The 15399-nt window shown below is 53.7% G+C and overlaps 6 protein-coding genes across 6 annotated transcripts; 3 read left to right on the top strand and 3 right to left on the bottom strand.

Moving 5' to 3' along the window:
- Nucleotides 1-6792: 6792 nt before the first annotated feature.
- Nucleotides 6793-7275, bottom strand: LTHEOB_3746 (uncharacterized protein; the record flags this gene model as incomplete). Its single annotated transcript, XM_035512703.1, has 1 exon — nt 6793-7275. One exon carries the CDS (start codon nt 7273-7275, stop codon nt 6793-6795), a length of 483 nt encoding a protein of 160 aa, XP_035362834.1.
- Nucleotides 7276-9685: 2410 nt separating this feature from the next.
- Nucleotides 9686-10957, top strand: LTHEOB_3745 (20s-pre-rRNA d-site endonuclease; the record flags this gene model as incomplete). The annotated part of the gene is made up of 1 exon (XM_035512702.1): nt 9686-10957. One exon carries the CDS (start codon nt 9686-9688, stop codon nt 10955-10957), a length of 1272 nt encoding a protein of 423 aa, XP_035362833.1.
- Nucleotides 10958-11272: 315 nt separating this feature from the next.
- On the bottom strand, nt 11273-11863 carry LTHEOB_3744 (H/ACA ribonucleoprotein complex subunit Nop10; the record flags this gene model as incomplete). Its single annotated transcript, XM_035512701.1, has 2 exons — nt 11273-11586; nt 11686-11863. The coding sequence occupies 2 exons, from the start codon at nt 11861-11863 to the stop codon at nt 11273-11275; spliced, it is 492 nt and encodes a 163-aa protein (XP_035362832.1).
- A 425-nt stretch (nt 11864-12288) lies between these two features.
- On the top strand, nt 12289-12728 carry LTHEOB_3743 (Long chronological lifespan protein 2; the record flags this gene model as incomplete). The annotated part of the gene is made up of 2 exons (XM_035512700.1): nt 12289-12457; nt 12535-12728. 2 exons carry the CDS (start codon nt 12289-12291, stop codon nt 12726-12728), a joined length of 363 nt encoding a protein of 120 aa, XP_035362831.1.
- A 222-nt stretch (nt 12729-12950) lies between these two features.
- LTHEOB_3742 (Pq loop repeat protein) lies at nt 12951-13876 on the bottom strand (the record flags this gene model as incomplete). The annotated part of the gene is made up of 3 exons (XM_035512699.1): nt 12951-13527; nt 13605-13724; nt 13782-13876. 3 exons carry the CDS (start codon nt 13874-13876, stop codon nt 12951-12953), a joined length of 792 nt encoding a protein of 263 aa, XP_035362830.1.
- A 425-nt stretch (nt 13877-14301) lies between these two features.
- Nucleotides 14302-15174, top strand: LTHEOB_3741 (Disease resistance protein; the record flags this gene model as incomplete). The annotated part of the gene is made up of 3 exons (XM_035512698.1): nt 14302-14329; nt 14399-14881; nt 15041-15174. The coding sequence occupies 3 exons, from the start codon at nt 14302-14304 to the stop codon at nt 15172-15174; spliced, it is 645 nt and encodes a 214-aa protein (XP_035362829.1).
- Between the last annotated feature and the right edge of the window lie 225 nt (nt 15175-15399).

Raw genomic sequence — 15399 nt, 5'->3', positions numbered from 1 at the left:
TACCCTGTTTTGAGTTTTTGACAGCGTTTTTGGAGCGCTTCGCTATCTTTGGGGCGTCGCTCACTGTCTTTGATCAGTATTGTTTTCTCAACCCTCCTACGTCTGGCTTCTTATGGCAGCATCTTACGGCAAAGATGGATCTGTCTCTCCATTTCATTGTCAGAAAATCGGAGAAAGACTCGGAGGGGCGCGCCAAACTCTTATTTGTTGCATGCTCGACAGCGATCCAATGGCCTGAAGAGCAGCAGAAAAAGAGTGAATGTATATAGCTAATGAGACCACGCTTTCGGGCAAATGTCAGTTCATTCGTTTGCTCCCTTTGGCCATATTGATGCTGTGATAGATTTGAGACGAGGATCGAGAGGCTTTGCTGCCCAGTGTCAGCTTAGGCAGATGCGGAGAGTATGGTGACACCACAGTGTGAACAGAAAGTTATACCAGGCATGGCTGCCAGGTAAAGAGCGTGTGCGGGTGCTGGGTAATGGATGTACGTTCAAGGCACGTACTCGCCCGCTATCACCTAGCTTTTTAAGCTTTCTCTTTCTTTCCTTGAAAAGAAACCCCCACAATACCAAATCGACCAGTGGTCAATGAGGCTTCAAAAAGACTCCCAAATGTCTTCCTCCTGGCGGCCGTGCATGCCGTATGAACAATGACCCCTCTCTTGTCATCAGCCAGATGTATTCTCTCTTTACCTCATCATCACAAACCTTATTCCAGTCCATACACGATCCATGGGAAATTCTTTGCCACCTTCACCTTTCGTCCACAGCCCATGTTCTCCTTACTACACCATCCTGTGTGCAAGCACTAGTATTCCTGCTGCTCTCTGTGCTACGACAAGTGACTCTGGTTACTTATTGAATGCTTGTCACTATTGATTTACCTATCGTCAATGGGTGGGCTGTATCTCTCCTTCAACACAGTTTATACCGTTGTAAAGAGGGGAAATATGAGGCGATATTTGGGAAAATGACAAATGTTTCGGAGTGAGAGGGAAGACGACTGCTTAGTAGAATGAATAGGAAAAATCTACATGGGTGTGGGTACTAATGGCACGGAAAGTAGCGAGGGGTAAGAGGCAGAGGGATTGCAGGGGAGGGGAGTGCACATGAACATAGCCGGCAAGGAATCTATGGTCAGTCTGTCTGCTTCCGCTCCTCTGTCTGGAGGTGTAACGTGGTATAGTAGGCATCGAATAATTTAGGAAAGATAAATACAGGTATATGCATAGAGGTAGGAGGCGGGCATGAAGTGGATACGAATGGTTCTGCTTAGCGTAGTTTGAAGACAGCGAGGCCGACGGCAGATTGGTAGGTGTATGGTCAGGTTAACAAGTTGGATGGACTGGCTAAACCTCATTGAGGGAGTACGGTGCATGCAGGCCCTTTCCTTTCTTTCTTGTTCCTTTCCCATCAAAAGGTTTGGTGGATGTTGTATAGCGCTCTACAGAATTTTCGCCCAGACGGTCATCAGTGCTTCTCCAGTATCGCAACACGCAGTGTGGAATATGAAGGCCTAGATGAAGGGAATAGTAAAAAAAAAAAAAGAACGAGGCAGGACGACAGATGATCCTTCTAATGCTTGCCCTCCCGAATGAGCAGAGATAGTTAAGTGGGTCCCCAACATAGTTGTCTTTCATGGCCATTTGTGCGACGGTGTATTGTTGTTCATCTTAGAAGATGAGTAGTGTCGCTCACTACATCGACGGGTGTTCATTATCTCGAAGAAGGATCGAAATACGTGTTCGCTCGGTCGTGGGGCGTGAGTTAGCAGGGCCAAGGTTGGGATAAACGTGGCAACGGGGTTCTGTTGAGTGAAGGCTCGTCAGCCTGCTTCGTCTTTCTGTTTTGCATCTCTTTTTGGAAAGATACTATGCTAATGCTGCGTGGAAAAGCTGAGCAGAAAGCACAAAGAGGGACTGGAAGCGTCTCACCTGCGCTACCCTCCGCATTTGTGGGCATCTTCAACGTTGCTCAATGAAAACGTCCACGAGGTGACAGATCAGCCTGATTCTTGCTTTTGTCAATTCGTGTGTGTGAAAAGGCCTGACCGGGTGCAAACATGTTTCACGGTTCTGAGCTAGCTGCCGTGGTTATGTCGCAGGAGGTAGGACAAGGGCTGCTTGTCGCGTATGGCCGAGATCCCATGAAGAAAAGACGTCAGCGAGGCTGTCAAAACGCTTCCCAAAATCTTGCAGGAAAGCATGGTCTGTCTTCTGGCTTCATTTGGGAGCACGGTAAGGGAACAGGTAGCTCGGAGGACGCGGATGAAAAGGGGCGCTTGGGTCTTGCAGGTTGATCTGCGATCTGCCACGACACATTAACACGCACACCTGTTTAACAAGCGAACGTTCGCTTCTAATTTCCGCAAAGAAGCGAGCACATCCATGGGAATCGGAAGATGGCGCCAATCGAACGTTGGGTGCGTCGCGCTCCAGACGGCCACTAAAAACCCCCTTCCCGCCGGTATCATGTCGCATAGCGAGGACCCATCAGGATAAGAAGCACCTGTGAGCCATCTACAAAGGTGACATGACTTGTGCCATGAGGGCAGGGGGGATTTGGATGCAAGGGTGGGAGCCAGCTGTCAAGTGCCGCACCAGCGAGTGTTCGCGCACGTCGAAGCGAACACCGATACACTCTCCCGCTCATTGTCCCCCGGAAATTTTGTCACAATGCAGGTAAATCCGGTCTCCACTTGTTTGCCACCTTTTACATTACTTTTTCTTCATTCTTTCAGTCATATAGCAGCCGCTATTGGTTCATTCGTGGGCCGCGGACATCCGCCAGTTGATGAGCTACCCAGCTGCTCGGCACCCAGGCTGGGAGGCTTCGCCAAGGGCTTTGAATGCTTGCTTAGCGGTCAAACTGGAGGTGCAGATGTGAAAACCCTTCCAAGCTGCGTCAGGACTCAGGAGCAGAGATCCGCCAGCTGGTGACATGCGGTGGCAACTCCCACCCCTGCTTGCAGGGCTGTTGCCTTGAATTTGTGCAAGAGCGCCGACAGTGGCCACGATGGTGTGAGCTGAGGGGTCATTGAGTGGATTGTCGATTGACAAGGCTGCCGTCGTTCGAATTTGTGACGTGTTCTTCGCAACGCATGGAAGATGCGTAGCTGCAAGTGAGATTTTTATACCGCGATCTAGCATGGCATTAAGGCAATCGTTGTGACAGTCTCAGGCGATAGTCAGATTTGAGCTGCGCCCCCCTCTCTTGCGTGAACCAGTGTTGATCCCACAGGGGTGGCGGCGCTGTCTGGCCTTGGCTGGCTGATGGTCGGAGTCGAGCCTTTTTTGGGCAGGCCGGGGATCATGCATGCTCGCGTTCCGACCCGCGTCTTGCCGTGCTGCGAACAGCTGCAGCAAATACGTGTGCCACCTTTTCGGGGCTGTGCTGACGGGCACCAGGTCAGACTGCAGGCGCTGGTGTTGGGTCTTCGACGGCAGTGGTCTCGGTTAATGGAACTGGCTCTTTGATGCAGAGGAGACCAGAGAATTGGGTACAGGCTTCGGCTTAAGGGGATCCACTTCTGCAAAGGTGCCCGAATGTTGGGGCCTGGATTCTCGAGGCGTGTCACGAGCGGCGGGGCATTCGATTCTTATCAAGAATCAGAGGCCATTTGGTCTTGCCCGAACATCATCATTGCCCACAAGCAGACCTATCATCGTGTTAGCTGCAGCTCGCGGTGCACAGGTATTGGCGTGGTTTTTCTAGGAGAGGAGAAAGGAGAGACTTTCATAGCCACAAGGCAGATCACTCGGCTGCGAAGCGAGTAGGCAATCAAATTGTGATGGCTCATGAGGTATATTAAATGGTATACCAGGCCGAAGTGTCTGAATACATACATGTACACCTCTGCTCCTTACGACCAGGAAGCTTACACAAATTATTGTGAGCAGAAGTGGAATTGCAGTATACATGAGCTCACAAGAAATTCTCCCTCATGCTAACTGCGTAGGAAGCAGTGAAAACAGCTAATATGCATCTGTTGGGCTTAAAGAGAGGACTGGTATGAGCGGTGCTCTGGGAAAACCCAGGAGATGAACGTGTGCATGTAGGAGGTGAAGCATAATTGCAACGTCAAGCATTCATGGAATTAACTCCATGTGAGCGGGCCACCCCTTTGCTTTTGTTTACACTTAGTAATCATTCTAAGTAGCTTCTGAAGCCGTGGGACATCAACATCTGACACCAAGCTCCAGTCCAGTGACAACCTAGAAGACGAAAAGAAACAATAGCAGACCTCCCACACGGTTAGCAAATGAGACATGAGAGAACGTGAGGCGCACTGCCCCGGCTAGCACCACGTTCCCAAGAGAATTGGAGTGTCCAGGGGAGCAAATATGCTCTCCAGCGGTTCAATTAAGTTTTAGACGAGTAAAGATGGCACATGCATATATCGACCATGAAAACCCCATGTGTAGTGAGCATTACCAAATTTGATAATGAAAGAAATTAGTGGAAACGATGAGAAATTACTACGGCGATGGCATGTGCCTCATACGAGTTGACTTCCTGTTAGAGTGTGGACGCTTTTCTCCGTCGACGGAGTACCACACGGTTGGGCGCGTTAGAGAGTGTTTATTGTTGAGGAGTGGAATGTTGATGTACGTGTAACCTGATTTTTCGGTAAAAGTACTACTACGATTCTATGATAAACGATGGGCGTGGAATGGTGCCGAAGCCGGCGGAAAGCCACGCAACATGCAGTGCCAGCGCCAAGACAAAAAGAGTAGATGGATTGAGAGGTCGGATATACGGACCGGGAATGTAAAGTTGAGGTATGTTTACATCTCCCATTCGTAGGACCGGCATGATCCGCTAGAACAGCGCAACATGGCCAAATGTGCAAGGGTGCAAGTGGGACAATTGCATTGCCCCACTATGAAGGAGCAAGCGGGCGGCTCGGATCGGGTTTAGGGGGCGCAGAGAGGATCTACCATCCGCACGCGCCGAGCACTGCAGGAGGATGGCATGTACCTTGCTGACGTAGCTTCGTTGGACTTCAATGACGATTCGCTCTCTGGTGCTGATACGCATGCAATAATTTATTGTGAAGAAAATATCGGGTGGTCATGTGTGATTGCATTGACTGGACAGCTGAAGTGGCAGACCCACTCTCATACCATGCTGCTGGGTACTGACAAACGTGTGAAGAGAATCTTCTTGGCTTGCAGAGGGCGCAGCTAGCCGCTCAGCAGCTTTCCAGACTGCCATGTTGTTCAACACGTTCCCTTTCTGCTCCCCTGTGCATGTAGTTGCAGCCACGATGCATTCGGCGTCCTATAACCAACCTCCGGAAAGGCCCGGAGGTCTCTGTCAAGTTATTTCGCTGACCATCTTTGTATATGATCTCCGTTAAGATCATCTGCCGTTGCGGGACGCGAGTTGTGCCGGCTGCAAGGATCCAAAATTGTCGCCCTTATTCATGAGTTTTACGCCGGCTTTTCGAGGTTAGGTGTACGGCGACGATGATGGCGGGCGAATCGAGGTCCTTCCTTGCAGATAGTGACGAGTTAGCGTCCACTTAGAACCATGACATCCTCGCCATCATTCGTGGTCTACTTGTGACCGGATATCGAGACCATTTCCGGAAGCTGAACAGCGCGAAGGATCGCTTGTATCGTTCGAGCCGCCTCAGAGCAGAGCCTTCGGCATCGCAGATAGTGCGACTTGCTAGCTTGGGTCGAGAACTAGGCGATCGAGCGGGACAGAGAGGTTGATGAGCGACATGTCGAGGGGTTTGGTGGTAGTTGGGCGACGGAAGAGGGCTCAGGAGTCCAGCCTGGGCGCGTGCATCACGGGTGCTGCACCCGCTTCCGCGGGTGGGAGAATATTTCTGCCGCGCATAGGATGAAGAAAAACAAACCTTTGCACCGGAGATTATTTCCCATGCTGAAAGGCACAAGCGAAGTGGCAAGACGGTCGGAATTATGACTTAGCATTGGTGGATGAACGCAGCGGCGGGCCGCCGCTTTCGGGTGGACAGAGCTGTTGCCGCTGCCACCGTAATCGGATTCCTCAACCCGATTGGCCTCCTCTATTCGACCCAGGTGTTCCTGGCCCACTCTCCCGACAGCCTGGATCGAAACCAGCAGCATCTTTTCGCCAACCTGAATACAATGCGTCGCCCAATTCATTCTAGCAAATCTTGACGACCGTAAGCACACTTTGCCAGTAATCGTCGTCGGGTTGCATGGAGCGATCGTCCACGCATGAAGAATATCTTAGTAAATCTTACATCCCTCTTCGAGCCTCAAGCTGCTTTAATCAGTAAAGTGTCTTGCTGCCCAACTCCTCACTATCTGTAAGCTCAGCTGGAATGTGCAGGCAGCGAAATAATCTGCACAGTCAGATCGTTCATGAAGCCCTGGTCACTTCGTAGCCTCGACACGAGGTCACATCCGCGTATGACTACCCTTGCCACTTAGCCACCGGGATCCCACCTAAAACGTGTAATGTCGTCCTATGAGTTATCGCATGTCCCGCCAGCACTTCGCAGTGTTCAGTCCAGCTTTCAAGGAAAAATCATTCAATACGTAGGCTGAGCTTGGCCGTGAGAGAGATGGATAAGGCGGTTGAGTGAAGAAGCCCTTTTCCTGTGTTGAACCTTTGGAAGGGTATCGAGTCAGAAAGGAGAGACATGCTCCACTGCTTGCGTGGCAGTGAACTATTCATGCAGGAAATATCCGTGTTGCTTCAAACTCCCGCAACTCCTGTGCCGTCGACATGCCGGGCATGGTATATACCTTCACGACCATTCCTCGCCCGTCAATCCCTAGGTGACACGTTAGAAAGCGCAGATGTGCAATATCTCAATAGAAAACCCACTGCCATGCCTGTGCTGATGCCCGCCCCACTGGCCTTGTCGCATGCAGTTGCTCAATCCATGGAATAACCACTCCGGGCGAATGGAGAAAGCAATGAGAGCGATAAGCACCGAAAGCTCCCCAGAGAGACCTCCGTATCTTCCGTCCATAGAAAACTCATATGGTTGGTGGTTCTCGGGAAGCAGCGTGTGCACCCAAGGCTGTTCTCGTTGTAGACCAAGCCTCCGCTGCTCCCCGGCAAAGCCGACCCAGTTGATGGTTCTATCGCCGTGGTCGAATCCCACATGATTCCAATCAGCGAAGTGTCCGTAGTTGACGCTGTTGACAGTAGCGTCGTAATTCAGGGCCCAGAAGGTGCTGGAGTAGTGGTATAACGAGCGTGTGCTGTAGACTTCGGAGCCCTCTGGCGCTTCTGCCACATTGCCGAGATCGTAAACCGCCATTCCGTTGAAGCAGAACAGGTGATGAGACACGATCCTCGAGGCGTTTCCCACAGGGGGTAGCCACACACCATGTTCTTCTCGCGGCCGAGTGTTTGGGGCTGGCGCCATGTCGACTATATGAAAGTAAAAAGAGACAAAGGAGTTGCTCTTAGAGAATGTTAGCGCCGACATGAGAGCAAGCTGAACGCCCGTACCATTGTTCCTAGGACTGGGCCTCTTGGCTCCGGCTGAACAGTAGCAATTCTGGGTGTGCCGTGATTGATTCTGACGGCCTCAGGACCATTTAAGCTCAATGGCCCAGCGGTTCAAGCACCCCACCGTTCTTCGTGGCACCATTTCGCACCAAAAGGGCAAATCCGGTACAAAATCCCGTAAGCACTCTTCATATAATGACGACAAAGTGCAGCCGAGTGGATAGCCAAACGTAGTTGAAACTCCGTGATATTGCTGCCCGAGCGTTCATAACAGACACCCCGGCTGAAATCCGGAGGCAGAAGATCTAGTCAGTGGCTAGAGGATCGGATCCTGATGTCTCATACAGTGTGATTCGAGCCACCGTGGGCACCCGCATGCTGCAGTGCAGCTTGGTCTGCACGTTGCCAGCTAGGCTACAGGGCGCCACTGGGATGGAATCAGGCGGGCAAAGTGGCGGCGGATCGAAGGACGGGAGATGGAGGGCCAGTGGCTAGCAGCGTGCAGCCAATGATATGGGTCGATGAGTATATGTCGCGTGCCGCCTCCAGGTCGGAGCCAAGCTACTGACGAAAAGCCACTGGTGGTGGATCGAAGCGTAGCTTCCAACATTGGTTGGACACTGTGAGCTGAAGGTGGAAGCAAGGATGACAAAGCTCAGCGGGGGATGGGGATTTTCAACCTAGCCGCATTTGGAGCCACTCGCGTGCGCGGTCGGAGCATCGGCTGTCGTATTCTGTGAAGCCTTTTGCTGAAAGCTTGCCGTCTTCAGCGGTGCAAAAGGTAAGATTTAAGTATCTTGATCTCAGCTCCAGACTAGATGAGCTGGCTCAGCATGTCAAGGAAGAGAAAGTGTAGTGTGATTGATACGTGGCGCATTAGTGGTTGCCTTCTTTCGTTGCCTCCTCTCGCCAGTTGCCTACTGGCTGCCATGTACCCTTTCCTCCCGCTTTATGCACGTCTGATAGAAAGGCTATCGCCGGCAGCCCAGCCTCTCCCGCTAATATTTTTCTGGCTTCGCCCTCAATCGATCGGCTTTGTTCGCAACACAGCCGACACGTAACACTGCTGGGGTCCCAGGTGGGTCTGCATCGCTTGCTAACTTGCCACTGCCGCCATGGCAAGACTGATAATCAACCGCACCCTGACTCATGCCGCCTTGGAGACGAAGCTAACAAACTCGATGCTGGGCTGAAGATGGTGCATGCCACACTCCTTTAGGAGGGATAACGAAGCGTCCATGGGCATTCTCTGTCGTAGATGGGAACACGACCCGTTACCAACTCCTCAGTCCAATCCAAAAGACGCTCTCGAGCTGTTCCTCATACCGTTCTTCTCCCTATCGCGTTCCTGAGACTCTGAAGTGGACTGGATCCGAACATTTCAACCAGCTTGCCAAACGAGAAAAACGCGGACCATCGGATACGGTACGAGACCATATGTGATAAGGAAAGAGCCAAGAAAGGTGGCTTGGGATTCTGTGGAAAGACAAGAGGCTTGCTCAGGTTCAGGCGCTAACATGATAGCGTCATGAGGCACGGCTAATTGGACAACCTGACTCCACCAAGCACTGCATAAACGTCCTACTGGCGTCGGCGTTTATGCGTTTTATGTCGCCGCTGCCGGATTTAATTGCTGGCGGCAGTTAAAATGCTAATGACGGATTGGCCAACCAGGACACGCAAGTCAGCTGCAACATTGCGGCGCAGGCCTCTATTCCCGCAGGCCTGCAGGAGGAAAGCAAGATCCCGAGATGCGAACTAGCTCTGACCGGGGATGATACGGGCCACATGCATGCACGGCTGTCAGGGCGGTACCGAGTTCATTCAGGGTCAAACAAGGGTGGCTGCCAGATCCTGGAGGTGTGTGTTACGCGTAGATCGATGGGCGGCACCGCGCCGCACAGAGATCTTAAGTTGGGCGCAACGAATGGGGATTTTCTCTGTAGCCTCAAAGGTGCCTGACAGATGATGTCTGCGGATAGAAAACAACAGATCCCTGCAGCTTCCTTCCGGAGTTGGTACCGGCTCTAGTCACGTGATGACGGATCGCGCGCCTTCCCGCGTTGGCGGCTGATTATTTTCTGGGGCGAACAAACTCGCATCGCCAAATTCGAGCGGCAGCTGCCCTCACACCGACTTCCACACAGTTACACTTGCTGCTCGCTGAAGCTACGCTGCGCAGTCTGCTGCTATCGGCTTTTCGAAAAATTTTCACCATGGCTTCGGAGAAGCCTATTCACAGCCTCGTCATTGACGCGGGCCCGATCATAAAAAATTCGCCTCCAGTCTCAACTTTGTTGGCCCAGTCAGAAGCTATTTTCACCATACCTTCCGTCGTTTCCGAAATTCGGGACGAAGTTACAAGAGCTAGGGTAGAGACGACCTTGCTTCCATTTCTTACCCAGAGGAACCCGCATCCGGACACGGTCAAAATTGTCCAGGACTTCGCCCGCCGCACCGGTGACCTGGCTGTGCTCAGCAACACTGACATACAGCTCATTGCCCTGGCCCGCGACCTCGAGTGCGAGCGGAATGGCGGTGATTGGCGCCTGAGGAATGCACCTGGTCAGAAGAGGACGAACGGCCCTCCTCCCGCCAAACCCACCCCGGAAGCTCCATCCAGCTCGGAAGCTACTGCCGATCATGAAGCCGCACCCGCAGGTAGCGAAAATATTGCGGTCCCGCCTGCCGTAAATGATGCTACTGAAGTCGTTACGTCCGCCCTCTCCAACACGCACATCTGTGACGAGCCCTCCTCAGGTGCAGATGTTCCTTCAAACCCCCATGCAGAGGACGCATCTGGCAGTGCATCCGGCGCCACCGAAGCCGGCTCCGAGTCCGACTCGGACAACGATGGCTGGATCACGCCGTCCAACATCAAGAAGAAGCAGGCGCGTGACCAGATGCTGAGCGCCGAGACGACCGAGGACACGTCCAAGACGCTGCAGGCCGCCATCATGACCACCGACTTCGCCATGCAGAATGTCATCCTGCAGATGAACCTCAACCTGCTCTCGCCCTCGCTGCACCGCGTGCGCCACCTCAAGACGTTCGTGCTGCGCTGCCACGCCTGCTTCCTCACCACAAAGGAGATGAACAAGCAGTTCTGCCCCCGCTGCGGCAAGCCCTCCCTGACCCGCGTCACCTGCACCACCACCCAGAACGGCGAGTTCAAGCTGCACCTGAAGAAGAACATGCAGTGGAACAACCGCGGCGAGCGCTACAGCCTGCCCAAGCCCGCCTCCAAGTCCGCCTCCGGCCGCATCACCTCCGGCGGCGGCAAAGACGGCTGGGGCGCCGACCTCATCCTCGCCGAGGACCAGAAGGAATACGTGCGCGCCGTCACCCAGGAGAAGCGCCAGAAGCAGCGCGACCTCATGGACGAGGATTACCTACCTTCTATCCTGACTGGTGAGCGCAACAGGTCCGGCGGTAGACCGAAGGTGGGCGCAGGCAGGAACATCAATGCCGCCAAGAAGAAGAGGTAGATGTCGGGATCAAAGGCATGGGTAGAGACTTTGGCATTTTTCTGGCGCATTTCGGATTTTTATGACTGGTTATAGAAGATATCAAAAGTTTACGATCAATTCAGTTTTTCCTTTTCCACGCACACATACACTCATTGTTTTGATTGAAATGTTTTTTTTTAATTTGGACTGAAAGCCAGGGGCTACTGATCTGCAAATTACTGTCTTGAAGAAGGACGGTATTCACTGTATGAACGTGTCTGCTCTAGCTAGAGTTCAGACAGCGTATGCATGGGCTTCATGCGAGTGAATACAGAGAAGCTGATCATGGCTCGCTCAGGGTTGGGTAGGCTGGCGACCAGAACGGATAACCAAAGTGGTGGTGTTGGAAGAAGCGAGCGAGCCATCATCGCTGACCATCTCGTGATCCTCATCATTCTTGCCTTCCTTCTGGCTCTTGTCGTAGAATTTGCCACCCTCTCCCGTGTTCTTCTTCTTAGAACCTGACTGAATGCTGACAGTGCCCTTGAAAGGACCATCTCCGAACGCCGCCTTAGAGCCATGATATCCGCCGTTCAAAACACCATTAACGCCAGCCTTGGTGGAAAGAGCCTTGTTGTCAGAGGCACCGCTTACGCGCCCATGGCCGCCTGCTTATCCTCTGTAGCATAAGTTAGAATATCTCATATCCAGGCGCCAACAGTGGCGCGAGAAACACTGGGTTGATTTTTCTCGGGGGGAGCACTGACTCGGCTGCTGCGTGGGGAGAAGGCCGAAACGCTTCTTGAGCGTGACGCGCTGGCGAGAGTACTTGTCGTCGGGCGAGAAGCGGGCCGGGTGGGCAGACTTGGTAGCCTGGCCGTCGACGATCTTCTTGAGCGTATAGACACGCTTGCCTTCGGCGTCGAGGTGGTACATGAGATGCATGCTGTGGAATAAAAGTTCGCGTCAGTCCCGCGACGTTCTTCCAATGCGCACAGCCCGTGGACCAGATGAGACTCACGTTGCGGTGGATAAAGAGCGCGGTATTCGCTACGTGGATCGGAGGATTGGATCTGCGACGTGTGCGGTTGAGCGTGGTGGACAGGGTCGGTCGCGAGCTGCTCGTCGTCGAAAGCTCCAAAAGATTCGTCGGGCAGGGCAAGAAATCTTGCGGCCGGCGAATCGCCGGCGAATCGCGGGGTAAGGAACAACGTATCGCCGGGAAGGCTTGGCGGTCGATGACGAGGGGACCCTGGCTCGCCGCCTGCCGACGCGCCGCGCATCCCCGAAGAGGCCAGACAAGCTGCTGCGAGAGCTGCTAAGAAATTAAAAGCGACACCATTCAGACGCGCTCTCACATCCAGCCAATCATGCGCTCACCACTGAGCTTCGTCTTCCTTATTCTCGCCTGGACGCTTGGCGTCTCCGCGCAGTTCCAGTTCTTCGAGCAGATGTTCGGCGGCGGCGGTCATCACCATCACCAGCAGCCGCAGAACATGCCCAGCGACTCGAGCTGGTACCAGCAACAATACGACGGCGGTGAGCAATTACGATCTTCTTTGGCCCGGCGTTTCACAATACTTGATTCATGTACTAATACTACTATCTTACTTCAGCTACCTGCGACAAGTACCTTTGCCCGGGCACGCTCTCCTGCGTGCACTTCCCGCACCACTGCCCATGCGCTTTCCCGACCGTCGAAGACAAGGTCGAGCTTGGCGAGGGGATTGCCATCTGCGCAAGCAAAGGCGGATTCAAGGAGGGCGAGACGCTGCGCAAAATCGAGCTTGCTAGGAAGGGGCTGTTGTAAAGACGCTACCATGTTCGGCGTGTACAAGGATACTCTAGAACGGCGAAGCGGCGTTGTGTACAATCGAAAGAGGTGATTGTTGTCGGTATGAACGTACGGTGCAGTCCATTCCCGCGCATTTGAACGCAATCCTCTTATTGTCTATTCTCGTTCTTACAGTACCATTTCCGAGTCCGTTCTATCGCAAAACTGCCCAACTGTGTCAGATACCCATTCTTTAGTCTACAAAGGAATACCGTCGGTTTTCTCATGATCTTTCGGACCATTACCAAACATCCACCATTGTACGCCCAGATACGCATCACAGCATGCCTGGAACATGCCACAAAGCTTGAATGCCCATGGAACCTCGCCTTCCGCGCTCAGGAAGAAAAATGTCAGCTTGAATGTGTCACCGATCAACCAGTTCAACAGCACGCTAGGCCTGAAGCCCTTGGTGCTCTTCGCGCGCTGGTTCGCCAGGATCTGCGGCATCGGCAGGCAGGCCTCGATCGCCAACGCGATGTACCCGAGCACCGTCGTGTAACCCGTGAACAGCGAGCTGTTGCTGAGCAGGAAGTGGAGGACGATGAGGGTGCCCGTAAAATAGAGCAGGAAGTTCCAGTAAGGCCGGTGCGGGCGCCACTGCCAGAAGTTGTATGGGCGCGGCTTCGGATGCGCCGCGAACGGTGTGTGTTGAGCAGCGGGCGGCGGGCGGTGCGTCAAGGCGACGTGCAGGAGAAGAACTTGCATGAAGATCATGAGGATGGCTTGGAAGAGGAGCGACAACGCGAAGTGATCGCCAAACCAGAAGAAGATCCTGTTAAGGCAGGTGTGTGAGCAACGGGAGCGGCAGGCACGTGCGGAAGACACGCTTGACCTCTAAGGCGGGATTACTTCAATATAGACGCCACCAGCATGATCAGAGGTATGTCCAGCGAGAAGCCGGCGGACGAGCGCGTCCGGTGGATGGAGTAGATTTGATCGGCATAGGAGGTAATCGGAGAGGAGACGATGCTGCACGAAAAAGTCAACGACCTCTCCCGCCGGAGGGCAGCGAGCAGGTGAGCCTACAATGCCGGAGCGATATGGGTGACGAGACCCGAGAAGAAGCCCATGATGTCGGAATCCGCGGTCCAAGAGTCGGGGAGGTAATCGGCGAGGGGCATGGAGAGACGCGGCGACGCGAAAATCAAAAGGGGCAGGCTCGGGACAATTGAATTCTGCTATCGCATTCCTTTCGGCGACTAGCGGATAAGGTCGCGTGTCAGCGGGCGAGGTGGCAGGAGTGAGGTCGCTGCCAGGAGAGAAAGGGCTCGCGGTTCCTGCGCGTTAGCGTCGCGGGTAGGGCTGACGATTTCGATGCCAAGCCCCTTATCTCCAGCCTATCTCCACGTCTCCAAGCTTAATCGTCATTGCTCTCGTACTCCACCCGCCGCATCGTATGCCAAGCCCATTCCCTAAGTATTTCTAGATCGCCTCATTCATTGCATGTTTCATTTGCACAGAGTATCTTTTCGAAGCAGAATTTCAGCGCAATAAACACACCCACCGATCCATCAACCCTACCCCACTCCAGCCAGCTCCGTCCGCCATGGGCGACCACACAGCCTTCTTCTACGGTTTGCTTCCCCTCCCATCAAACACATTCACCATCTAGGCACCCACTTACACGCCTCCACGCGCGATAGGCACCCTCATGGTCCCCAAAGTCCTCTACCGCGTCATCTACGGCACTTCCACGCCGGAACCCTGGCAAACCGCCTCTCTCTCCTCCTCACCACCGCGCCCGGCCCTGCTCCCCGCGCACCAGCGCCGCAAGGTCCGCCACGCCGACTACCCGGGCGTGATCCCACTCCCCTCCGACCCGGCCTCCAGCGTGCGCGGCACCCTCGTCACCGGCCTGACCGACGCCGACATGTACCGGCTCGACCTGTTCGAGGGCGACGAGTACGAGCGGCGGCGCGTGCGCGTGCGGGTCATCGCTGGCGCCAAGGTGGACGCTGCGGGTCTGCCTGAAGGCGGGGAGGCGGAGGGGGAGGAGGTCGAGGCCGAGACGTACATCTGGACGGCCGGGGAGCAGGCGCTGGAGGATGATGAGTGGGATTTCGACGAGTTTGTGCGCGAGAAGCTGCGGTTCTGGGTGGGCGAGGGAGCGGATCATGAGTATACAGGTAAGTCCCTCTGACAGCCTAAAGAAAGGGAGTGAGCGGGTGGCGATGATTGGACCGTGCTGTGACGAAGATAAAGAGGCTGCACAGATCCTGTTGTAGACTATCCGCTTGACTGGAGTTTGCCAAGAACCTAATCTAACAGATCAATCTTGTCACCAGAAGTCGACAAAGCCATTGCTGCGGAAAGCAATGGCGTAGACGGGACCGGCGGGAGAGGAACCAACGGCGCTATCGGCAAAGCCTTAGATGAAGACCACAAGGCAGCCAAGGATGCATTGAAGAACGCTGTGTAGATCGATGGTTAGAAACTGCATTTGATGCAAGGATACTAGAAAGGGGCTGGATACTCAAATTATTCGGAAGAATAGAGGCTACGGATAGAGGTAATCGCTGTGTGGTGGGAAGAACCTCAGCACATTCACTTTACAGTTAGAAGGGTTGAGATATTCAGGAGTTACGAGAAAATGTAGAGCTTGAAGGATCCATACCGAGACTTTACAATTCGCTGACAAGGTGCT

Source organism: Lasiodiplodia theobromae (assembly GCF_012971845.1).
Source record: "Lasiodiplodia theobromae strain AM2As chromosome Unknown scaffold_9, whole genome shotgun sequence".
Taxonomy (NCBI): domain Eukaryota; kingdom Fungi; phylum Ascomycota; class Dothideomycetes; order Botryosphaeriales; family Botryosphaeriaceae; genus Lasiodiplodia; species Lasiodiplodia theobromae.
Note: the sequence above shows the minus strand (reverse complement) of the source record. Positions and strands in the feature narration are given on the sequence as shown.